This window comes from Podarcis raffonei, chromosome 6, assembly GCF_027172205.1.
Source record: "Podarcis raffonei isolate rPodRaf1 chromosome 6, rPodRaf1.pri, whole genome shotgun sequence".
NCBI classification, from domain to species: domain Eukaryota; kingdom Metazoa; phylum Chordata; class Lepidosauria; order Squamata; family Lacertidae; genus Podarcis; species Podarcis raffonei.
In genome coordinates, this window is record NC_070607.1 from 85,973,738 (window position 1) to 85,999,966 (window position 26,229).

General features: G+C 45.0%; 1 protein-coding gene across 2 annotated transcripts; it reads left to right on the forward strand.

Annotated features, from left to right (window-relative positions):
* The first annotated feature begins 348 nt into the window (after positions 1-348).
* Positions 349-23,170, forward strand: C6H20orf85 (chromosome 6 C20orf85 homolog). Of its 2 annotated transcripts, none has more exons than XM_053394359.1 (4): positions 349-449; positions 10,620-10,701; positions 12,537-12,635; positions 22,831-23,170. In XM_053394359.1, exons 1-4 carry the CDS (start codon positions 361-363, stop codon positions 22,984-22,986), a joined length of 426 nt encoding a protein of 141 aa, XP_053250334.1. In that variant the 5' UTR covers positions 349-360; the 3' UTR covers positions 22,987-23,170. The 2 variants fall into 2 exon arrangements, with proteins under 2 accessions (XP_053250334.1, XP_053250335.1); XM_053394360.1 differs by lacking the exon at positions 349-449 and adding an exon at positions 5,781-5,940.
* The last annotated feature ends 3,059 nt before the right edge of the window (positions 23,171-26,229 follow it).

Here is a 26,229-nt window from a genome sequence, read left to right on the forward strand (position 1 = left end):
CTCTGAGGGGCACTGCTCATTAATGTTCCACGCATAAAATTAAAACTAGAAATATTTTTTTTCCAATCCATTTTGAATCATTTAAGCAATTCTCATGCAAAGAAACTATTGTGCTGCAATAATATATTTGGAAAGTAAAGTATGAAAGCCATTAAAATGTCTTAGACCTCCTGCTTTTCATCAAAAGAAGAGGGAAAAAGCATCTCTCTGCTGATTTGAAATGCATGCTGTATGAGACACGAAAAACTACTTTAGAATGGCATTAAGAGTTTGACTCCAACTCGTTGGAGCCATGAAATCGGAAGTTAAGTTTTCCAAAAGCATCTTTAATTCATGCTGTTTGTTGAGGTGCTGAAGCATATGGTGGAATGCAGGAACTCTCCCAAATGCGAAGCAAAGGCATCTAACCGGAAGATGCTGGGCCTCTGCATGTTTCTTTTCAAAATTTGGTGAGAGAATCCTTTCTTTGAATTTCTTGCATCGGTAGCCTCTTTCAACAAAGTCACCGTTGCAACAATGATGGAAATTATAAGCAAAACACCGCCGGCACCTTAGCAAAGTGGTGATGTAAACTTATGGCCTAATCCCAACAGCACTATGTGAATCCCAACCATCACAGAGGAATGTGAATGACAGGATTTCCTGATGTATGTCCTCACTGGTTAGACGTTCTCTGGGGAACGCTGGCAGTCTTGCACAGGTGCAGTATGTCTTGAGGTTTGGGGCATTCCCAAAATTTCCATCGACTAGTTGGGATTCACCAAATTTCTGACACTCAAGAGTTATGGCCATTTTGGTTCCATTGGGTCCTGTTGACAAGTAAGTAATGTTGTGTAGTGGCAAAGAGGCTATGCTGTGAACCACAACATCAGTTCTGTATCATGAACTCATTACACAAGCCACTTTCTCCTCTACAATGTGGGAATCGTGTTACTACCAACCTATCGTACAAGTTGTGTTCCTGTATGGCATGTGTTCAGAACACTCTAAAAGAGCTCTGCGAATGCCTAGTATTATTGTGAAACTATGATGGTCATGAATATCCCAGTGTAAAAACCTGCAATAGAGCAGATGACATTATTTGCAGCTGTAGCAAACTGTTACCAGCCATGTTGATGGACTCCTCCTGTTCCTTTGAGATCATCACTCTAGAACAGGCATGGCCAAACTTGGCCCTCCAGCTGTTTGGGGACTACAGCTCCCATCATCCCTAGCTAACAGGACCAGTGGTCAGGGATGATGGGAATTGTAGTCCCAAAACAGCTAGAGAGCCAAGTCTGGCCACCACTGCTCTAGGAGATAGACTGTCGGGCTGCTACTCAATCTAGTGGTGCAGATTACAACTGGGGAAGGTAATTCATGAAGTTTTCATCCAAGGAGTTGCTCTTGTGAAATGGGCTTGGTGTTGATGACCTCTTTGTCCAAAATGTCTTCTCCTACCCAACAGCTGAAGGTTCAGCTTCCCTCCTTTGATCTGGCCACTATATTAGAATTAGAGGTTTACCAAAGCTTATCTCCATTCTTCCAAACGTAGATTATGATCATGGGGATTGAAAAAGAGATTGTAGGACATAACTTGATCATATGAGTTTGTCTTCTGGATAAGTTCATAGCAAAAAGGTAAACACAGCAGTCAGTACATCGTCTCGTACAGGATAATTTTTAAGTGGCAACTGTGCACACAACAGCAATTGTGAACAGAAAACTGGCATGCTCTGCAGCGTAGATACAGTGATATATTGATGGAATGTATTGAGAGTCTCCTTTCCATGGGATCAGATGATGAATGCATCGTTAATATACCCAAGGCACGTTTATGGAGAAATGTATACAGAATCATTATTTTATTTATTAAATTTACACCCCACCCTTTCTCTCAAAGGAGCTCAGAGGAAATAACCAAAGCACTAGATCTGCAAAAGCAAGAAGAAGAAGAAGAAGAAGAAGAAGAAGAAGAAGAAGAAGAAGAGGAAGAAGAAGAATAGTAGTAGTAGTAGTAGTAGTTTGGATTTGATATCCCGCTTTATCACTACCCGAAGGAGTCTCAAAACGGCTAACATTCTCCTTTCCCTTCCTCCCCCACAACAAACACTCTGTGAGGTGAGTGGGGCTGACAGACTTCAGAGATGTGTGAGTAGCCCAAGGTCACCCAGCAGCTGCATGTGGAGGAGTAGGGAATCGAACCCGGTTCGCCAGATTACGAATCCACTGCTCTTAACCACTACACCACACTGGCTCTCTCATAAGCAAAAGCATATGAATACATATGTTTGGGACCAAACATAAATAATGTCACCATTGTAAGGGAAAGGACGGAGCAAGGGGGTATTTGGACAAGGCAGGAAAAGATGCTGGAAGAGCTGCAAACAAATGAATTCCAAATCCAAGTAGGAGTGACATGGGATCAGGGGGTGCTGTGTGTGACCCAAGAACGTTTCCTGGTTAAGGTATTTGAGTTTTACATACCTACTATATACCGTATTTTTTGCACCATAACACTCACTTTTTCCCTCCTAGAAAGTAAGGGGAAATGTCTGTGCGTGTTATGGAGGGAATGCCTACGGATGGCGGGGGGATCTGCTGCAGTCGTGAGCAGAGGATCCATGGTTCCCCTTCCTTCCCTTCTCCGTGACTCGCTTTGAAACAGCAAAGCGGGAGAAGAGCCGCTGAGTGGGGAGGAGAGAGGGACAGAGAGCCTGCTTGCTTTAAAGGAGCAAAGCGGGAGAGGAGAGGAGCCTTCTCCTCTTATACCCCTCTTCTGCATTATTAACAGCAACCTTCTCCACACACCCCACGCGTGTTCCTTGTCCCTTGAGTGCTTTTCCTTCCCTCCCCACTTAAAACGTGGTTACAAAGCACGGATCCACATGGATCCTCAGGATTTTTGCACTGGGTCACCCCAAATTCACCATCAGATCACATAGCATGTCCATGGCTACATCTTGCACCAAAAAAACCACGCACCCACTGTTGCCTGGGGCCGCAGTGGTGCAAAAACGTGGTTACAAAGCATGGATCCACATGGATCCTCAGGATTTTTGCATTGGGCTACCCCAAACTCAGCATCAGATCACATGTCTGTGGCCACAGCATGAGCCGCAAAAATCATACATCCGCTGTTTCGTTTAGAGTATTTTTTTCTTGTTTTCCTCCTCTAAAAACTATGTGCGTGTTATGGTTGGGTGCGTGCTATAGAGCGAAAAATACGGTAAATTATAGCATGCAGATGGAGTTACATATTTATAATGCCTGTTTCCCCAACTCAGTGCAAAGATTTATTCCCTATCAAAGGGAATTAAAAACACTTAAGGAGCTGCCACTGTAACTCTGATTTTGGTTGCCTTCATTAAACGATCATTTCCCTCCCATACGATGTGGCAGGGTGTATTAAGGAGACATAAAGAGTGTGTGAGCAGCAGGAGTTAATTAAACAGGACAGTGGATAACCTTTGGTAAATATTATTGTGACCTCAAATGAATGTATAAAAAACTCCATTTATAATCTGGTGGTTTTAGGATATTCTCTTGGATTTCTGAGTGGTCAGAAGTATTGTGAAAGTGTGAAATAACAATTCTATCACTTATTTAGCTGTGGGAAACAGTCGTATTATTTTGCTATAAATAAATTCTACTGCGTATTGGAAGTAATAGTCAAAGGTATACTGCAGTGTTTAACCTTAAACCACACAAGCACTTCCAGAAATCTTCTTTCTGTTACCCAGAAAGCATATCGCCTCTGACAGTGAAGGTAAAATACAGATAAGAAGCAGAGGATTTATGATGGCTCAAGTGTGGATAGAAATACCTGTGGTTTTTCTTAAATGGGGAAAAAAAACACCTTAGACACTGCAATATGTGTTTACAACAAACTTTGAGCAAAAATCAAACATTTTAAAGCTTGCACTTATTATGGCTTCACAGATGTGGGCAGGCGGTTTTAAGAAATAAGGAGAGCCCTGCTGGATCAGGAATCTAGTCCAACATCCTGTTTTAACAGTGGCCAACCAGATGCCTTGTGGGGGGCAAGGCAAGAGAGCATGTCTCTCATAGAATCATAGAGTTGGAAGGGACCACGAGGGTCATCTAGTCCAACCCCATGTAGTGCAGGAATATTTTGCCCTGTGGGGGTTCCAGCCCACAACCCTGAGATTAAGAGTCTCATGCTCTGCCAGCTGAGCCATCTCAGCTGAAGAAGGGACCGTTTAAGTGAAAGAGACAGTTGGCTTCATTTGTTGTTGAAATGTTTTATGAAGCCACTGCAAGAAGAAGGGGGGGAAATGTACTGGAAAGTTGACAGAAGGCCAAAAATATTAATATACTAGAACACAGTGAACTTTTTGCATGCTGTAAATATTTTCTCAGGCTCTCAAATATAGCCAGGAAGTGTGTTCAGTTTTTCTCTTCTACATCATCTAGAAGAAGTGAATTAACACACAGCCCATCCTTCTCCACAAACCATCTTGTAAGATATTGTTATGTGTTATATTTGAATATTGCTCTTCGCTTAGGAGTTTAAGAGGCAAAACTTCCAGGTGATTTGAGAAATAGTTATTTGGGCATATGGCTGTCTACTGAGGTTCACCACTAAGGAAGGATCTGAACCTGCAATTTCCTGTGACCAAGCAACCAGCACAGTGGTACCTCGGGTTAAGTACTTAATTTGTTTCGGAGGTCCGTACTTAACTAAAAACTGTTCTTAACCTGAAGCATCCCCCTTTAGCTAATCGGGCCTCCTGCTGCTGCCGTGCTGCTGGAGTACGATTTCTGTTCTCATCCTGAAGCAAAGTTCTTAACCTGAAGCACTATTTCTGGGTTAGTGGAGTCTGTAACCTGAAGTGTATGTAACCGAAGTGTATGTAACCCGAGGTACCACTGTACTGTACACCATATACTTTCAGATATCAATGTTCACTGGAAGATTTTGAAACCTGAAGGATGTTAAAAGTCTCAAAGCACAGGGGGGTGTTTTCACACACAGCACTAAAGCAGTTTTTTTCCTGCATTCCGTACTGCGACTGCGAATTAGCTTAAGGAGGCAATCGATTACGGAAATGTCCACAAACAGCACAAATGCACTATATGTGCAATCCTGTACCTTAAAATAACAGTGTCTGCCAAAAACTGCACCCGACCCCTACAGGAAATTGTTGCTTTGTTTGGACCATCCCTGATCTAAAGAGGCTAGTAATCTGAATTAGGAAAACTTATTTATATATGGGGTTTTTTTAAAAGCATTTCTAAACCACTCAGTGTTTTAAGACTCTCTAAGTGGGATACGCTATGTACATTGTACAGTACAGAAACAATAAACTTTTTTTTAAAAAAAATACTTAACTAGAAGCAGGAATTGTAGAAAGATTTCGACAGGTTTTTCTGGGTGGGGTCAAAAGAAAATAATTTAAAACAACTGCGGTTGAGACATTTCATTCCGAATCTGCTAGACAGAGCTAAACAGAGATGGGTGTCTTGCCCTCCCCTGCCATAAATCCTGGCTATGCTCATGTATGTGGGCACCTGCAGAAAATATATAGAGAGAGCAAAGCTTATCATAATGTGAAGGGTACTCCGCCTGGCATCCTTAGCGCTGGGCAATATAATGTTGGCTGTGAGTTTCAGCGTTCTTGCACTCCGCGCGATCCTGTCTCCACCTCTGTTTGGTGGCCGAGTGCGCAAACCATCCATCTCTGCCCTGGCAGGCGGATGCAGCGCCTCCTCCCTCCGCCCCTCCCGCGGCATTCCTCAGCCGTCTCCTAGCAACGCGATGCAGCAGCAGCAGCAGCAAGCGGGGTTATCTCCGGCTCGGAGGTGGCTCGCTGGCTGGAGCCCGGCTGCTAGCAGCGCCCGCCCTCTGCCCAGCCGCCAGGGGGCCCTAGACCGGGGGAGCTAGTCCGGGATGACGCAGAAGAGCAAACTCAACTTCGTGGCTGAAAACCAGATCTGGTACAGTCCTTGCTTCTTCGCCTTACCCCACCGACCGTCTCTTCCCACCCCACTCCCAACCATTCCTCCTGCCGGGGGTACAGCCTGCCTGGGATAGCCAGCAACATGACCTCTCTGAAGTCTAGCTCCTAATGCTGAAAGCACACACACACACACACACACACACACACACACACAGGACCCAGTTACAGGCTTTCCTAATAATAATAATAATAATAATAATAATAATAATAATAATAATGGCACCTGTTTGCTTTGCAAGACCCTTCCATCACCCCCACTGTCCATTGCTGTAATGAGAGAGAGAGAGAGAGAGAGAGAGAGAGAGAGAGAGAGAGAGAGGAGTCATAGAATCACAGAGTTGGAAGGGAGTCTGAGAATCTTCTAGTCTACCCCCCCCCCAAAAAAAAGGTAAAGGGACCCCTGACCATTAGGTCCAGTCGTGACTGACTCTGGGGTTGCGGCGCTCATCTTGCTTTATTGGCCGAGGGAGCCTGCGTACAATTTCCGGGTCATGTGGCCAGCATGACTAAGCTGAGAGAGCAGCGCACGGAAACGCCGTTTACCTTTCCGCCAGAGCGGTAGTTATCTATCTACTTGCACTTTTTGGTGTGCTTTCAAACTGCTAGGTTGGCAGGAGCAAGGACTGAGCAACGGGAGCTCACCCCGTCGCGGGGATTCGAACTGCCGACCTTCTGATCGGCAAGTCCTAGGCTCTGTGGTTTAACCCACAGCGCCACCCGCGTCCCTACTCCAACCCCCTAGAATCCAGGAAAATGCAGTTGTCCCATATGGGGATCAAACCTGCAACCTTGGCATTATCAGCACCACACTCTGACCAACTTTGAGTTGGGTGGTTGTCAGTTGCGAAGTGGTGGACCGAAGCCCCACGTTTGTCTGTCCCCCTGGAGTAGACAAACAGAGTCTAGGCAACTGAGGCTATCGTACAAACTTTTCTGCCCCACAGTGCCAAATTTCAAATCAATCACTAGAGCCATTTTCTTGTTATAATGGTGGGATGTGATTTCGCCAATATGCGCTCAACAATAGGGCCGCCGCCGCCGTCCTATAATAGTTCATACCACAGGAAATGCGATATTTCCTCCTCCCTAGCCTCAAGCTTGTGTCTCTTATTGCAGTTGTGATTTCTGTGTGGAATGTGGTTGCACAAGTGTTAATGGGCACCTGCTGGTTGTATTTTAAGTCATGGTGACATGACCGCTCCCAACACCTCAGGTGTGCCATTTTTGTGAACTTTTAATGTCCTATTTCCCCTATTCTACAGTATTTAGTCCATTGTGCTTTCGTTTTGTTTCTTAAACAAAGCTACTACTGCCATCCTACCTCCTTCAGGAACATTTTTAAAAACATTTTTTGATGGCCCTGTTGACAGAGCAAAAACATAAACAAAGTGCACATCCTGTCCAGCTCATGCAAAAGTTGTGTGACATTGGCTATAGCACCACCACAATCCAATACATGGGTGCTGGATCAGAGCTGTTTTAAAGTAAGGATTTTAACTAAGGATAAAAAACAGGCTACTTCTTTTTTTTAAGCATCTGGAAGCCAGTCCTTTACCACAAACAGACGGGCAAAACAGAGTAAGGGATAGAATCAATGTGTTTATAGACTGGCTTACAAGCGGCGTGGTAGCCATTAAGTGGTCAGCCCCTTCTATTTGTTCAATATCGTTTATGTTCTCTCGGGTGTGAAAGGCGAAAACTAAAATGTAATCCTAAACTGAACAAAGGAATAGCAGAGCAAGGTGTTGCATTCCACAGATGATCAGAATTGCTTCATAACAAGGCTCTTAAAACTGCAGTCTAAGCTCCTTCTACGGTACAGTCCACCGCTCAGTGAAATCAAAGTACATTACAGGCAACAGTCTCACTCCAAGTACTTCATCTTAACTGCCTCGTGGGTCACGCTGTTAACAACTTAAGAGGACAAGGTTACAATCTGCAGATCACTTATTCCAAAACAATGGCTTGATATAATTACTGTAGAGTAAATAAAGTTGTGGGTTGCTGCAGGGTTTAGTTGTTCTATTTATTTTATTTTTTTTAAAAAGTCCTTGAGAAGGACTTACTCAGTAAAATAAGCCAACTCGCTCATTATTCCTTCAACTAGCAAAATACATCATTCTGTTAGGTGGAGATGAGTGTGCACAGAGAATAAAGCTTATGTATTTCAAGGTCCCAGCTGGCAACCTGGCTCTGTGCAGAGAAACACACTGTGTTCCTTTGTCCACCTAAGGTTAGAAGTGTGGGGCAGGTTTTACTCTCCACTGGCGCTGTGGGTTAAACCACAGAGCCTAGGACTTGCTGATCAGAAGGTCGGTGGTTCGAATCCCCGCAACGGGGTTAGCTCCCGTTGCTCGGTCCCTGCTCCTGCCAACCTAGCAGTTCAAAAGCACCTCAAAGTGCAAGTAGATAAATAGGTACCGCTCTGGCGGGAAGGTAAACGGTGTTTCCGTGCGCTGCTCTGGTTCGCCAGAAGCGGCTTAGTCATGCTGGCCACATGACCCGGAAGCTGTACACCGGCTCCCTCGGCCAATAAAGTGAGATGAGCGCCGCAACCCCAGAGTCGGTCACGACTGGACCTAATGGTCAGGGGTCCCTTTACCTTTACCTATTCAGTATTTTACTACTCTCCATGGGGGTGAATGGCAGGATTATGGAGGAGAGTCAAGGAGAGCCCTGAGGGGCACAAATAGAATGGGGCTGTATTTTCTCTCTGGTCCTAACTGCACCCTTCCTCAAACCCACCAATGATCATTTCGGCAAGCGTACCCAGACAAGCAATTTAGTTATGTAGATCTGAGCTGTATTCAGCATCACGTTATGCAAATTATTCAGTTGGCACAAGGATTTCTCCTTGCGCAATTGAACAATCTCCCCCCTCTCATCCCCTCAAACAGTCCATCTGTTTTAGGGGTTCCCTCAACTCTCTGGAGCAGATTTGGGGAATGGGGAAAGGTGTGTGGAGTGTGTCAATTTAGCTGAACACAGCTCTGTGCTTCTGAACTTCTTGCTGATTTTATTTGTGTTCTGTTGGTAGTTTTATTATGTACACTGCTTTGAGAGTTTTCTGATTCAGCGGTCTATAAATCTTTCTCAATAAATAAAATAAATAACCATATAATAATAATAATAAAATAATTTTATTTATATCCCGCCCTCCCCAGCCGAAGCCGGGCTCAGAGTGGCTAACAACAATAAAAGTAATACAGCATTCTAAAATCAATTCATTCTAAAATCAATTCAAAATCAAATTAAGTTCTGTGAGGATTACCAAAGGAGGGGGTCAGACTGTGCCTTGGCCAAAGGCCTGGTAGAACAGCTCTGTCTTGCAGGCCCTGCAGAAAGATGTCAAGTCCCGCAGGGCCCTAGTCTCTTGTGATAGAGCATTCCACCAGATCGGGGCCACAGCCAAAAAAGCCCTGGCTCTGGTTGAGGCCAGCCTAACCTCCCTGTGGCCTGGGACCTCCAAGGTGTTTTTGTTTGAAGACCGTAAGGTCCTCCGTAGGACATGCCAGGAGAGGCGGTCCTGTAGGTACGAGGGTCCTAGGCCATATAGGGCTTTAAAGGTTAAAACCAGCACCTTAAACCTGATCCTGTACTCCACCGGAAGCCAGTACAGCGGGTATAGCACAGGGTGAATGTGAATATAGCTTCCCTCTTAGATTCAGTCTTTTGGGCATGCTAGAATGTGGTGGGAATTGGCTATTTTTAAATAAACAGATCTAGAAGGTGCCGAAGGAGGGCAGAAGGGCAAGTAGTAGCCCCACCACAAATAATGAGTTTCCCCCCTACTATCTCAATTTCTGCACTCCTGTCATAAGCACAGGCTGTTATTTTTCTTTCTCATCCACCTACAAATATTCTTCCCTCTTCTGTGCCACCCCTCCCCCTGGGAGATTTTTGTGATGCTACCACTGCTTTTCAGAGACTATGATTATAATGATGATGATGATGTACTGCCCATCTGACAGGGTTGCCCAAGCCACTCTGAGTGGCTTCCAGCATATAAAAAAAGCACAATAAAACACTAAATATTATACACTTCCCTCTACAGGGCTGCCTTCAGATGTCTTCTAAAGGCTGTATAGTTATCTTCTTGACACCTGATGGGAGGGCATTCCACAGGGTGGGCGCCACTACCAAGAAGGCCCTCTGCCTGGTTCCCTGTAACCTCGCAGGGAGGGAACCACCAGAAGGCCCTCGGAGCTGGACCTCAGTGTCCAGGCTGAACGATGGAGGTGGAGACACTTCTTCGGGTATACAGGGCCGAGGCCGTTTAGGGTGCTTTTAAGACCCATTCAAAATATTTTTGCCAGTGGCTTTCCTTATGCAGGAAGACAGAGGATTTTTTTTATGTTAAGGGCTTACACACACTTCGATTTGTCCCCTGGTTTTTAGGCATGGGTCCGAGAGGTTTTTCTTTTGTCCCACCACTTTCCCCAGGAAGCTCCGCTGTTTGCTGATCTGTGGATTAGTGTTTGTTCCAATTCAGTGGTAAAAACCACAGATTTTCCTGCGTAAAGCAGTGGGACAAATGAAAAACCTCTCAAACCCATTGCTAGAAATCACAGGGCAAGCAGAAGAAAACAGAAGTGTGGATGAGCTTAAGACTGTTTCGTAAAGCCTTTTAAACCATTTCTTTTGTATCCACATCAGGAAGGATCATGTTGAAACGGAAAACATAGCTGCAAGGAGATGGCCCCAACGGTGGGGGTTTATGTTAACACCAGTGGAAGAGGTAAAAAAAAAATTGTTTGTGTGTGTGTGACATTTATCCATGAAGGGCAGTTTTGTTTCAGTTCTTAATCCCACTTCATGACCTGCATTGAACAAGAATCACCTTCTTGCAGAAACGTGAGGATATGGTCTTGTTTCACAAAAACATCTACATCTCTCCTTATGGCCCTAGAAAGAAACCCTAACCATCAATTATATGTTGTTGGGAGGACAGTTTAAATGTGTGTGTGTGTGTGTGTGTGTGTGTGTGTGTTCAAAGATATACAAAAATGCATACCCACTACAAAATGTACTGAGATCAATCAACTACTTAGTCTAAAAGAGAACAAAGCCAGAAGGAAGAAAAGACAAGGAAAGGAGAAACCTAAAGAAAGAGAAAGCGAGAGAAAAGGAAAAGAAAGAAAGAAACTAAAAAATAAAATAGAGAAGGAAAAAAATAAAAGGATTTCCAGCTCTTTGTCCTGCAGCTACATATGATATTCATTCCTTAACATCCAACCATTCTCCCTTCTACAAACCAGCATTTTTTTCAGTCTTCAAATCCAGATATTTCAAGTTCCTTTTCTCTTTCTCGCAAAAAAATCCACAATAAATTTCTAGTCCATAACAAATGACTGGAGTGCTGTTGATTATTTGTTCTCGGAAAGGATTGCCATAAGTTGAGAGCACTTATCCGTCCTTCAGATTCAGTTGCTAGCCTTAAAATGACAATTAGTTGCCCATATGGAACAATGGATTTCAAAAGCATCCAAAGCTATATAATATATAAATACAGTGGTACCTCGCAAGACGAATGCCTCGCAAGACGGAAAACTCGCAAGAAGAAAGAGTTTTCCGTTTTTCGAGGTGCTTCGCCAGACGAATTTCCCTATGGGCTTGCTTCGCAAGAAGAAAGCCCATAGGGAAATCTCCGGGGACCTCTTTTAAAATGCTGGCGGTCGGGAGCAAAGACTTTCGCCCACCGCCGGCCTTCAGAAGAGGTCCTGGACCTCTTCTGAAGGCCGGCGGGGGGCAAAAGTCTTTACTCCCCCCCCGCCTGCCTTCCCAGGATAGCGGAGAAGCGCAGCGCGTTTCTCCGCTATCCCGGACTGCTTTTGGAGGCAGGCGGGGGGAGCAAAGACTTTCGCCCACCGCCGGCCTTCAGAAGAGGTCCAGGACCTCTTCTGATGGCCGGCGGGGGGCGAACGGCTTTGCTCCCGACCGCCAGCATTTTAACAGCGCCCCGGGACAGCGGAGACTTCTCCGCTGTCCCGGGCCGATTTTAAAATGCTGGGGGTCGGCAGCAAAGCCTTCGCTGCCGACCGCCAGCATTTTAACAGCGCCCCGGGACAGCGGAGACTTCTCCGCTGTCCCGGGGCGATCTTAAAATGCTGGCGGTCGGCAGCAAAGCCCTCCTGTCCCCGGAGCTTGCGGGGCAGGAGGTGGGGAGAGGGGCTTTTCTTCCCACCGCCAGCCTTCAGAACAGCCTTCTGAAGGCTGGCGGTGGGAAGAAAAGCCCTTGTCCCCCCCCCCCAGCCTTCAGAAGAGGTTGGGGGACAGACTGTCCCTGGACCTGGTCTGAAGGCGGTTTCCATAGGAACGCATTGATTGATTTTCAATGCATTCCTATGGGAAACCGTGCTTCGCAAGAAGAAAAAACTCGTGGAACGAATTAATTTCGTCTTGCGAGGTACCACTGTAGGCTTATATCTGAAGTCAAGTACAAGGTCATTAGCTACTGCTATGATGGAAACAGCATAAATATCTAGATAGATATGAGTTGTTACAATGTTATCCCAATGCATGGCTCAGTGTGAAGTACCCATTAATTGTATTGCATTTTTCTTCTATTTTTAGTTGTTAAAAGATGAAAAGAAGCCACCTGCCAAACCCAAGATCCCACTTCCAGAACACTTACAAATCCGTCCTGTGACACCGGTGGAAACATATATTAAGGTTAGGCAATAGTCGCACAGTCTTAAATGGCACCACAATTTCAAAACATTTATTTTGAAAGAAAGAAAGAAATACCTCTGGTGGTAGATAGCCTTGAACGTTCCTCATCAGTTGTTCTACAATGACTCGGGATGCGGCCGGCACTGTGGTCTAAACCACTGAGCCTCTTGGGCTTGTTGATCAGAAGGTTGGCGGTTAGAATCCCCTAGATGGTGGTGTGAGCTCCCGTTGCTCTGTCCCAGCTCCTGCCAACCTAGCAGTTCGAAAGCACACCAGTGCAAGGATATACATAGATACCGCGGTAGCAGGAAGGTAAATGGTGTTTCCGTGCGCTCTGGCTTCCATCACGGTGTCCCATTGTGCCAGAAGTGGTTTCGTCATGCTGGCCACATGACCCTGAAAGCTGTCTGTGGACAAATGGCGGCTCCCTTGGCCTGAAAGCGAGATGAGCGGTGCAACCCCATAGTCGCCTTTGGCTGGACTTAACTGTCCAGCGGTCTTTTGCCTTTGCCTTCTACAATGGTTGGTCTTTCAATAAAGATGAGAGTAAATGGTGCTGGAATCCTGAGGGCTACTTTGAAAGGACAACTTAAGACAGGAAGTCTTCTTTGAATGTTCTGCTGAGCAAATGTTTCGTTGTCTTGCAATACAGTGGCCCTGCTGCAGGACAGGAAAGTTATATATCAGGTTAGCTATCTCATCTCTGCAAGTGTTCAATGCACAGATCAAAATCCAGAATTATCTTATGTTCCAGGAGCACACAAAAACCACTTTCATGAGAGATGTTTAAACTTCGAATGCCCCGCTTTTCCATACGGATATCAGGCCAACCACATAAGATTTATGATCTTGAGAAGACATACTTACAGTTTTCTAATAAAAGCTAGACCCTTTCAGTAGCAGGGGAATCCAGATGGTACATTATTCTGAGGCAAGAGTAGCAAACGGGAGGTCTTAGAATCTTGATGCGGACCAGTGAACAATTTCATGTAGTCTCTGTAAGCTTCCTACCAAATTAGTTTGGGTAAAGGAATTTGGATTGGCAAGAAAAAATAATAATAATTCAGATGTTGTGAGAGAGTCTACACATTAACATGGCATCTCTTTGGGTCTGTATGCAATGCCCTTTGTAATGTCCAAGCCGCCATGTGCTGCATATATGTTTGTGAATCCCCAGTTGTTAATTAAATTGACTGTACTATAGCGCATGAATGGGTTGATGATCTTCATCTTCATGACTGCATCGTTCATGGGACAAGAGAAATGTGCACAGGTGGCTAAATCATCCAGCCCAGTGTTCTTCAGTCTTGGATCTGCAGATGGAGGGCACCATCGCTGGCCATTGGCTAAGCTGGCTGGGGCTGATTGGAAACGTAGCCCAACAATGTCCGAGGACTCAAACTTGAAAGATCGCTGAGTCAGTGGTGCAGGAAGTTTCTTTTCTTCTTTTTTTTTGGAAAAGTTTTTATTGTTAAAATAATCCAGCATTAATACACACATATTGCTAATATACAAACATACATTTCATACAATCCTTAAAAATGTTCAAACATACCTACACTCAATCCCACAGATAATTCCTTTTCCCATCACCATCCACCACCCCTCACCCCACCTTTGTGTTAGACTTCCAATCTACTCAATTGCAATTTCTTTCCACTTCTGTTACTTTCTTTCACACACCTTTAACCTAATTTCATGCTCCTTTTTCTATTACACATTGTTATCCATCTTATTTAGTATTCCAGTATTTAAAACGGAACTTGTTTATTCTAATAGGAGTTCTGATTTTTCAATATGGTTTTGCAAGTATCCTTTAAACACCTTTCAGTCCCTGTCTATCTTCTCTTTTGAGATCCTTCCAATTTCTCCTATTGTTTTGGATATATTGTAGTACTCCAATAATTTGGCAAGACACTCTATTTTTGTCTGTATAATACCACTTTTCAAACAATTTTGGGAAACAATATATAACGAAATGAAAAAAATGTTTGGATATTCATTTAGGAAAACACCAGAAGGTTTTCTATTGGGAATAGTACCAGGAAGTCTAAAGGAAGAAGACAAGACGTTATATTTATATGCAACAGTAGCCGCAAGGCTATTGATTGCGAAAAATTGGAAAAGAGGAAGTTTCTATATGTAACCTGTTTTGCTCCATAAGCATACTGTGTTACAGCACCTCTGAACTGTGGGCCTGTCGGATATGGAAGTCGGGAACTAAACCTGGCCTGTGTGCTGCTTTCAAGTCGTGGCTTGTCCGTCAGGAGAAAAGTTAGTTGGTGACTATGTGGAGGAGAACCAGTTCTGGTGTAAGTAGTTAGTGTCTGATTAGGACCAGGGAGATCAGGGTTCAGATCCCCACTCAGCCACAAAGCCCGCTGAGGGGACCTTGGGCCAATTGCTGCCTCTCAGCCTAACTTCTCTCACAGAGTGGTTGTGAGGATAAAATATGGAGCCTGTATGAGCACTTTGGAGGAAAAGAGGGATAAAAGGTAATCAATCAATAAGCAAATAAGCAAGCATTTAAACACCTGGGGCTTGAAATTCCAGTTTGCTCTCTCACTTGAAAATGAAAAACCACTTGCATGGTGAGGCCCCGGGCCCCACAGTTCCCACAGAAATAAAAACACAAACACAAATATGTTGGGTTAATGGGATAAATTAGGCCACAACTTTATTGGTTACAGATGTGAGCGGTTTGGCTTAGGCAATTGGGTGAAGCATGACTATATCCTGACTCCTGCCCATGTGTAGGAAGTCTCGAAAGGGTCAACCATTGATAGGGGGCGCCCTATGATATACATCAATTAAGAGCTGCCCCAGGGTCACCGATGGGGTCGTGGCATGGCCCCAGCCCACGCCCAGGCTTCGGACAGGAACCACACCCCCGGATCCCTTTAATGGGATACCCTTAGCTTAGAGGGGCAGGCAGAGGCAACAACCTCCCCTCCCATAACAAGGCTTACTCAATGCCTATTGTGACGATTGCTACTAGGTAGGTGAAAACCAAATGGCTGGAGCCAATTTGCCAAGTGGAAATATTCCTACTAACCCAATTGATCAGTCGGGGGGCGTGACGCAACTGGGCGTCCTAGTGACATGGGCAGCATCCCTCTGCGGGTAACTGAGGCCCCGGAACTCCTCCCGCAGTGCAGCCCCTCCAGAAAAAGCGGAGTGTCTTATCTATTATTCTCAATGGGTTGGGCAAGGAATCCTTGACCAGGCCCTTCCGACTCCCTCTGTGTGTCTGTCATGCAGCATGGAAGCAAGTGGATATAATTGCCTCCTTTGTTTGGCTCTGTGGGTGGTGCGTATGGCCGTGAAAGAAAGGAAAGAAAGAAGAGGCAGTCGGTTCAAAGGATGTCCTCCGCCTAGATATCACAAACGTTTCCCAGTCTTGGCTGAGGAACAAAGCAAAAGGGCTCTGGCAACAGAACAGAAAGAGAAACATTGCTTTCTCGCTGTGCGTTTCTCCAATGGATAAGCCCCCAGATGTTGAAGGGATACGTGGAAGGCTCTTTCGATGTGCCTTGTGGAGGTGGTTTAGTCAAAGCAAGCGCAGAAGCCAAGGCTGATACGGCCCTTCAGTCTTTTCCCTCCCCTCCCCTAGCTAGATTAGTTCCTTATTAACCAGGTTCATTTATAGCAACTACAGATTGAAAGATTCAGGCGTTGGTGTGACGCAGCTGAAATAAATAAAAAATTGTTCAGTAGCACCTTAGAGACCAACTAAGTTTGTTCTGGGTATAAGCTGAAAAAGTGTGCACGCACACAAAAGCTTATAGAGTGTTACCTCAGGTTAAGAACTTAATTTGTTCTGGAGGTCTGTTCTGAACCTGAAACTGTTCTTAACCTGAGCTACCACTTTAGCTAATGGGGCCTCCCACTGCTGCTGCGCTGCCGCTGCGCAATTTCCGTTTTCATCCTGAAGCAAAGTTCTTAACCTGAGGTACTATTTCTGGGTTAGCGGAGTCTGTAACCTGAAGTGTCTGTAACCTGAAGCATATGTAACCTGAGGTACCACTGTACCCAGAACAAACTTAGTTGGTCTCTAAGGTGCTACTGGACAGTTTTTTATTTATTACAGATTGAAAGCTTTTACAAAAAGTTTCTTTCTGCAAAAAAAAAAAAAAAAGCCTAGTCACTAATATTTCTTACATTTGTCCTGAAAACTCTTCCCCTCCTCCAGCCCAATGTACATAATGTGTGTTTAATAGAGAGGTGGATAATCTTTTTTTAGCCCAAGGGCTACATTGATGGTTAGCCAACCCTTGGAAGTCTTCTGCATATGCACACACAGATTTGAACCTCTGTAGCCGGTTTCCTGCTAATGTTTCCAGAGAATATTTTCTTGCTCCTCTTGGATGCCAAGGGAGTCAAAAGTGTGCTAAAGAAGGATAAGGATCTTGCAGAGAAGTTGGATGAATTATTTGCATCTGTCTTCACAGCATATCCTTGTGTCAAGTGTCCTGATTTCCCAGGACATCCTGAAACTACAGAAGCTATCCCGACTTCTGATTTGATCCCAGAATGTCCTATTTCCCCCCTCCAGCACCACCACCGCTGAGCTCAGAGAGGAGGATGAGACAGCACTTGTTGGCGCTTGCTGTAATGTTGTGTTAGCATGTGACTCAGCTAGCTCCCACGAGAGCACGGCACCCGACGACACACGTGCAAGTCGCTCACGCAAGAACGCAGCACACAAAAACACGCATCCCGATTTTCAACAGTGGAATGTTGGAGGGCATCAAAGTGCATATCTCTGAGCCTAAACTAACTTTCGCAGGGCAGGAGTCTGAGGAACTGAGGCGGGCAGTGATTGTGAGAGATGAAGTTTTAGACCTAATAGACAAAATGGGTAAAGGTAAAGGGACCCCTGACTATTCGGTCCAGTCATGGCCGACTCTGGGGTTGCGGCGCTCATCTTGCTTTATTGGCCGACAGCTTCCAGGTCATGTGGCCAGCATGACTAAGCCACTTCTGGCAAACCAGAGCAGCGCACGGAAACGCCGTTTACCTTCCCACTGGAGCGGTACCTATTTATCTACTTGCACTTTGACGTGCTTTAGAACTGCTAGGTTGGCAGGAGCAGGGACCGAGCAACAGGAGCTCACCCCGTCACAGGGATTCAAACCGCCGACCTTCTGATCGGCAAGTCCTAGGCTCTGTGGTTTAACCACGCGTCCCGATAGACAAAATAGAAACTGACAAATTGCTGGGTCTGAATGGCCTCCACCCAAGAGTTCTTGAAGAACTCAAATGTGAAGTTTGCTGATCTTCTTTTAAAAAGATATATTATATGACTTGTCTCTGAAACCAGCCTCCATACCTGAGGACAGGAAAGTGGCCAATGTAACACCAATTTTTGAAAGGGGATCCTGGAAATTTCAGGCCACTTGGCTTGTCATCTATCCTGGGGAAATTGGTGGAAAGTATTATTAAAGATAAAATAGCCAAGCATATAGAAGAACAAGCCCTGCTTTACTCCTTCTCTATGGTTGGAGGCACTTGCTGGAAATCCTAGGAGGGAACAGTGTTGTTGTGCTGAGATCCTGCTTGTGGGCTTTCTACGGGCATCTGGTGGACCACTGTGAGAACAGGATGCTGGCCTAGTTGGGCCACTGACCTGTTTCAGCTAGGCTATTTGCGTGTTTTTATATCCTTTTCTTAGCTTCTGGTGTAGTTTGTCCAGGGAGAAACCATAATCACAGGTTCAAACATCACACTAAGCCAATGTTTGTGGTTTGTTGCACATGCTGGGAGAGGAACCAAGCCATTCTTTGCAGTAAATAATTAACCATGGCTTACCACAATGTGCGGACGCAGCCACTATGTTCTTGCTTCCACATAAATGTTAACAGCTGTCCTGAAGAGTCAGGAAGAATGTTTTAACCTTTGAAAGGTTAGTCTTCATACATACATTTTTGCAGTGCTGTGATATAAATCTGATTTATTGTTGGTGTGGTCTTCTTTTTTTCATATTGTTATATTTTTACGTATTACATATATTTATGGGATTGATCTTCATGAAGAGCGGATTATACATTACCTATTCATATATACATAGACTAGTTAAATATTTACCTTTAGGGTTAAACACATTACTGTTTCTCTACTTCTTTAAGCACTCGTTCTGATCCCCCTGAGGGTCAAAACTGACTTGTACAAACAGATTTTCAATGGGTTAATGGCTACAACTTCATGCCCACAAGGCAACTGCGGGGTCAAATGCAGACACAACTCCCTCCATGTTGTGGGTAAACTCAATGTTTCCCCCCACCCACCCCCAATCTAGTACTTCTTTGGACCGGAAGAGACGGCATCATATTGTGTTTGCAAGACTTCTGTATCAGGGGGCACCATTGCATTTCACGCTCTTACGAAAGAAACTTTTTTCATCTTGGCATTCCTTAAAGCAGCTGCCGTCCTCAGTGGGACAGACTCTTCCTCAGCAACTGTGTGGCTTCCAAGTGTCGTCTTCTCACAAGTGGCACTAAGGAGGCCTTTTTGTTCCTCACACGGGGAGTATTTGAACTTGGAGTTGTGATTTTGCTTAATGTAGCATATACCGTGTGAAAGAGCCATAGTTAACTCTAATGGTGGTCCCCCTAGAAATGTTAGGAATTAAATATGAATAATCTGGAGGTGGTTGCACATTGCCCAACTCCCCCGCCCGCCCCCCAAAAAACCCTGTATCCATCTTTTCATCTTGCAGAAGAAAATAGTTGTAATGGTATATTCCAAAGAGCGCAAGAACATTTAAGTGTTAACGTGTGCATAAGGCAGACATGGGAAATCCATATTGATTTAAGTGTCTTCTGTAAAAGTGGCATTAAACTAAACACTCTTCCAATTAATTCAGCACTTTGCAGAATTAAATCCCATCGTTGTCAGAAATATAGGCTCAGCTGCTTTGTAGGGACTTTTATTTAAATCTTCGGGGGCTGTCAGTATTCTTTTATTTATGTGGAACAGTTTGTTTTGAGTATAAACTAGTAGGAACTGCAGCAAAATTTTGCACCATGGGGTGCTTCTATTTAGGGCTTTCTGGTTTTCTTCATCTCAGCAATCCGTCTGACTTCTGCAACCACTGAACATGCTCAAATCTTCCTTGGGCTATTCTGTGGATTGTGCCTCCCTTGATATCCCCCCACCACCATTATAATTTTTTGTAAGAATGCAGACCTTAAGATTCCCCACCTGCCGATGCCCACCATCTTGTGTGAGAGCAGCCACCATTTTGGCTGCACAGTTGGAGAATGAGTTCACTGCAGTTGGGGTAAGGACAAAGAAATAGACAAAGTTCTACCCAAATATGTGGATTGAGATTTGTACTCAAGTTGTGAGCTCATCCTTGTCCCTTTGCCAACAGAGGTGTGGTTGGCGGGGACAAGAATAAGGGACAAGAGGCTGTGGACACACTTACCCATTGTAGCACAAATAAGTCGTTTTTCTCAATACAGACTTGTGCATGCACATCCTCAACCTGCTGCTTTCATTCTAGTGAGACTTCAGAGCCTCCCATCCACAAAGGTGGACGTGGTAAGCATTTGAGAACCGTTCCCTCGATTAGTTTCTCCACACTTTTCCTCCCTGAACGAATGAAGAAGGAAGCAGTAAATGTGATCTTGGTTTATGCCCACCTACAATGGCACTGGGCAGGTGTGGACACAGGCCTCATTGTTGGGGCCATCTCCATCCCTTTTCAAATGGACACATTGGGGAAGAAGGCAGAATCAGTCTTCCCTGAGCTTTTGTGTTCAGAATGAAACAAGTTGGTGGAAAAGTGCTTTTCAGGGGTGTAAGATATGCAGTAGGGCCAGATGATGTGAGGGAAGACCTGTTGTGCATAGAGCTTGAATAAAACTACCATATTTTTCGCTCTATAACACGCACCCGACCATAACACGCACATAGTTTTTAGAGGAGGAAAAGAAGAAAAGAAATATTCTAAATGAAACAGTGGATGTATGATTTTTGTGGTTCATGCTGTGGCCACAGACATGTGATCTGACGGTGAGTTTGGGGTAGCCCAATGCAAAAATCCTGAGGATCCATGTGGATCCATGCTTTGTAACCACGTTTTTGCACCACTGCGGCCCCAGGCAACAGTGGGTGCGTGATTTTTTTGGTGCAAGCTGTAGCCATGGACATGCTATGTGATCTGATGGTGAATTTGGGGTGACACAGTGCAAAAAGCCTGAGGATCTATGTGGATCCGTGCTTTGTAACCAAGCTCTCTGTCCCTCTCTTCTCCCCACTCAGTGGCTCTTCTCCCGCTTTGCTGTTTCAAAGCGAGCCACGGAGGAGGGAAGGAAGGGGAACCATGGATCCTCTGCTCACGACTGCAGCAGATCCCCCTGCCATCCGTAGGCATTCGCTCCATAACACGCACAGACATTTCCCCTTACTTTCTAGGAGGAAAAAAGTGAGTGTTATGGAGCAAAAAATACGGTAATTACTGTTTGGTTCCACTGACCTGTCAATCATTAAGAATGTAAGAAGAGCCTCCTGGATCAGGCAAGGGCTCGTCTAGTCCAGCATCGTGTTCTCTCAGTAGCCAGCCAGATGCCTGTGGGAAGTCTGCAAGCAGCACACTTGAGCCCAAGAGCCCTCTCCCTGTCTGTGGTTTCCAGCAACTCGAATTCAGAAGCATTGCTGGAGGTAGAGCGAAGCCATCTTGGCTAGTCTTCTCCTCCATGAATTTGTCCAATCCTCTTTTAAAAGCATCTGAGTAGGTTAAACCAATAACATTACAGTCTAGGTAGCAAAAGCCTCAGTGTGCAGTGGATGTAGAATATAACGTTGTGTGTATACCACTACAGAGAGCCTTTGCCATTGCGGTGTCTAAACTCGGGAACCGCCTCCCAAGAGATATTGATCTGGTCTCCTTCTTTGCTTTGCTCTTCAGACCATTTGATTATGGCAGGTCTTCTTTGGTGTGGGATGATACTTCCCCCCCACACACACCAGGCTGTTGCATCTATGTACATAACCTGCCCTTGGGGCCATATGGAAAAGGCAGTTAAGAAACCGATGCATCAGTTTTACCATTGTTTGTTTTGTTTTATAGGGCTGGATTCAGCTAACAGGTCCCACAAGGGCTTACACTAGCCCAAGAGGGCTTCCCCCGCTCTTCGTGCAGCCTCACTCACCCTCAGTTGGGCTTTTTGTGGGGTGGGGGATTGGGAAGACAGAATAGCACTCAGGGGGAGGTGAGGGGGAAATCATTCCATCTGACAAGTGGAAATGCTTACGCTGATGGAATGATTGCCCTAAGTGCGGCATCAAATTTCTCCTAGTGTCAGGGTTATTTTGAATTTTGTAGTGCTTCCTGGTTTGTAGCGCAGAAAGCTGGGATATATACTCAAAGAGGTGGAAGGAAGAATCAATTCCGACCAGGGAAGAATGGAAAACCAACTTGATGGACTATGCAGAAATGGCAAATTTAACTGGGAAGCTCAGAAACCAAGAGGACAATAACTTTAAAAAAACAGAAAGGGATAAATTTATAATTTATTTAGGAGACCATTGTAAACAGATGATAACATTAGCAGGATGTTGACCACACACTTGGAAAATAACAAAAACTATGGGCAATTTAAATGGATAAAAAAAATGGATAATGAACTGATACTGTTAAGTTGTGGGTGAACATATCAGACGACACAGCGATTCTTCAAACAGCTCTTGTTTATTCACAGGCCCAGAACAGAACTGGGCTGAAGGGTTCAGCCAGCCTGCTTATATAGAGCTCAACTACAAAGCAACAGTAACAACTTTCTGTAACTATCCAATCACTGAACGTCACTTTCAATTCCTTATTTGCATATGTGGACCTGAGTGAAAACTATCTACAGTATCGCCCTGCTGGCCCAGGATGAGAACTTCAGTACATAACAGATACGCAGTTGTAAACATTGTCACTAGGACCCATGGAGGGGATGGGGGGAAGTCTCGAGAATCAGAATAATCTATATGGATTCTTAATTTACAGTGGTACCTCTAGTTACGAACTTAGAGAGCATTTGTAACCTGAGGGGTTTGTAACTCGAGGTACCACTGTATTTTGTTATTCGTTTATACTCTTTAAAATCTAATAAAAAATATTTATATAAAAAAAGAAAGGTGGGACAGATATATATATATGTATATGGCCAACTAAATAAATTGCATGCTACCTCCATTTCAGATTCACCCATCTCCTCCTGTCCCTCAGACGACACAAGGCTTCATAGGCTGGAGATCCACAGTTCCAGGTCTGGGACTTGAACGTTACTCTAAGATCATAAGCACCAAAGGTGCCTTTTACAAGGACGTGCAGTGGCCAAATGAACCAACCGACTGACTTTGTCCACCTCTGTCAGCTTCCCTCACGTTTATTTCCACCAGCTTTTCAGAGGCTCCTACTAGGTAGGAGAACATACGTCTTAAGAATGTGTTTGTCTACCATTTCAGCAGTACTTTTAAGTGAAGGTTAACGATGAAGTTATGCATGGCTTAGGGGTGTTTTATTAAAATCAGCAGTATACAACAGACAAGTGCTCTTTGGGGCTTTTTTGTAACCCAGGTGGTTCTTTGTGATGATGGAGGAGGAGGAGGAGGAGGAGGAGGAGAAGGAGAAGGAGAAGGAGAAGGAGAAGAAGAAGAAGCAGCAGCAGCATCTAGGAGCTCAAAACAGTGTTCAATAGAATTGACTGTCCTCTTCTGAGAACAAATAGCAATTCCTGGCTCAACCATCCTGTTTATTCAGAATTCATCCCGATTTCCTTGCACAAAAATTACATGGTGGTTCAACCTTTAGGTCCTTATTGAGCGCTTGTTTCAGTTTGCTTGCAGGGAGGCTGAGCACTCATTCTACATTCATCCTGATTGCTTGTAGAGTATTCTGTGTCTTCCTAGGAATTATTAATTCATCCAGCTTTTCAGTGCATTTCCTTTCCACTTTTCTAAGTGCAGAAACTCACCCCCACACACACATTTAAGTGGATTTGTTGCACTACAGCAACAGAGAACTTTAATCCACTTTAACTGCAAAAACTGCACACACTTCCTCTTTGCCCTGTGGCTAGAAAGCATGGGTCTGAGTGGTTCCTCACTGGTCCCATTTCGCCTAGGCATGGGTCCCAGCAGTTTTGCCTTTGCCCTGCTGCATTCTCCTCTTTTTAGCCCTAAACCGGAGCACATGTCAATCAAGAGAAAACCCAATTGATGTTTGCTCCCATTCAGTAGTAAACGGCAGGTTTTCCCAGTGGAAAGCAGAGGGGTAAGTGGATGAGCCCCTAAATTTGTGGTGTGCACTTGAATTGCTCCTGAAATATACTTAAAGTAAAGGGACCCCTGACCATTAGGTCCAGTCGTGGCCGACTCTGGGGTTGCGGCGCTCATCTCGCTTTATTGGCCGAGGGAGCGGCGTTCAGCTTCCGGGTCATGTGGCCAGCATGACTAAGCTGCTTCTGGCGAACCAGAGCAGCGCACCGAAATGCCGTTTACCTTCCTGCCGGAGCGGTACCTATTTATCTACTTGCGCTTTGACGTGCTTTTGAAGTGCTAGGTTAGCAGGAGCAGGGACCGGGCAATGGGAGCTCACCCCATCGTGGGGATTCGAACCACCGACCTTCTGATCGGCAAGTCCTAGGCTCTGTGGTTTAACCCACAGCGCCACCCGCGTCCCACGCAATATACTTACCCCTGTTCTATTCAGCTTGCCCACATGACCTAGCACACACAGAAACTGAGCCCTGCGTCTCACCAAGCAAGTTATGAATTGTTTCTGCAGCACCTTCTCAATAATCCCACGGTTCTTTGTGGCTGTTATTCTTGCATTATCAGCCCAGCAGAAAATCTCCTGCATGGTGGCGGAAGTGGCAGGGTCAGTTGCTGGTGACTTTAGCCTTCTAGAAAAGTTGCAGCGAGCCATTTCCCTCTTCCTGCCTGCAAGCGCTTTCTTTGAATCTCTTGTTCCGCACCCCTCAGAAACAAACTGACCTTCTCAACATTCTTTCCGAATAACTGAGAAATGATTCAGAGCCTTTGGAAAGAACCCTCAAAGAATGAAAACACTCGCAGAAAACATCCTTCCCCCCCCCCCAGAGCTAAACATTACTTCAGGAAAAATGGGAATAATATGTTAACAATCAGACATGATCCTGTATTTATTGGACACAGTGAAGATTCTTGTGGTACAACTTTGGAAGGCTACCCGCGTTCCCGAAGTTACATTTTGGTCGAAAACATTTTTGGGAGTTAGAAGTGGCCCTCCCTCCATCTCCCAGTGCTAACACTGTGTAGCTAATAACACAATTTATGCAGTAAGACAGCATCAAACAACTAAGCTGTGACAGATCAGGTCAATGGCATAGCCACACCCTGTCGGAACACATCTGGGGGGCACATGCAGCCCCCAGATTGACACAAACCTCTCCGGGCATCTTCCTGATGAAGCACAGCCCAGGACATTCACAAATCAGTCCCAGTGCACACCAGTGACACATATCAAAAGACATGTGCACTCTCAATCAGCAGAGTATAGCAGAAACTATCGTGGAGGGTGAGTGTGTGCATTCCAAGTGTTTATTAAGCCATATATACAGGACAAAGCTATCATGGCGTCCTCTCCCATCTTCTCCGAGAGAGAGAGAAAGAAAAGTACAAAAGTACAGTGCAGCGGAAGTGGGATAAGACTGACTTCCGTTCTCATACTTTCCAAGCCTAGAAAGTAAACACTGACATGTGATATAACAATCACACATCCAGCAACGGAGGAGTGAAATGCTAACACACCCATGAATTTGAACCCTTGGGGGGGAGTCTGTCAATTAAAAACAGTACCAATACAGATGCAAGCTGGGAAATATCTCGGCTAGAAAACCTTGTTGAAAGAGGAAGATCTACAATAGCCACTGAAAAGACTCCAAAGGTTAGGCACCTCCACACTAAAGGCCCACTTCCTACATTGTGATTTTCTATATCTATCATCTCCTTCATGGATCACTGCCTTGTCATGGCGAAGGGGCTTGAACAACTCAGAGAAGCTATGAGCTGTGCCGTGCAGGGCCACCCAAGATGGACAGGTCATAGTGGTGCTCCTCCATTATGGTGCTGGAGGAGACTCTTGAGAGTCCCATGGACTGCAAGAAGATCAGACCTAACCATTCTGAAGGAAATCAGCCCTGAGTGCTCACTGGAAGGACAGATCGTGAAGCTGAGGCTCCAATACTTTGGCCACCTCATGAGAAGAGAAGACTCCCTGGGAAAGACCCTGATGCTGGGAAAGATTGAGGGCACAAGGAAAAGGGGATGACAGAGGACGAGATGGTTGGACAGTGTTCTCAAAGCTACCAGCATGAGTTTGACCAAACTGCGGGAGGCAGTGGAAGACAGGAGGGCCTGGTGTGCTCTGGTCCAGGGGGTCACGAAGAGTCGGACTCGACTAAACGTCTAAACAACATATCTATCATAGGGATAGATTCAGAAGTCAAATCAAGGGGGCTTCTGGTGCCAACATCAATGGCAAGAGAATTTTGCTATTCGGTTTAATCTTGTCTCTTAACTAGGGGCTATGGATCTTCTAGATACATTTATATGTATC

Coding starts and splice junctions, on each gene's coding strand:
- C6H20orf85 (XM_053394359.1), top strand. CDS start 361: ATGGTGGAATGCAGGAACTCTCCCAAATGCGAAGCAAAGGCATCTAAC. Junction 450..10,619: donor ATGTTTCTTTTCAAAATTTG/GTGAGAGAATCC, acceptor TATCCACATCAG/GAAGGATCATGTTGAAACGG. Junction 10,702..12,536: donor TGTTAACACCAGTGGAAGAG/GTAAAAAAAAAA, acceptor TTCTATTTTTAG/TTGTTAAAAGATGAAAAGAA.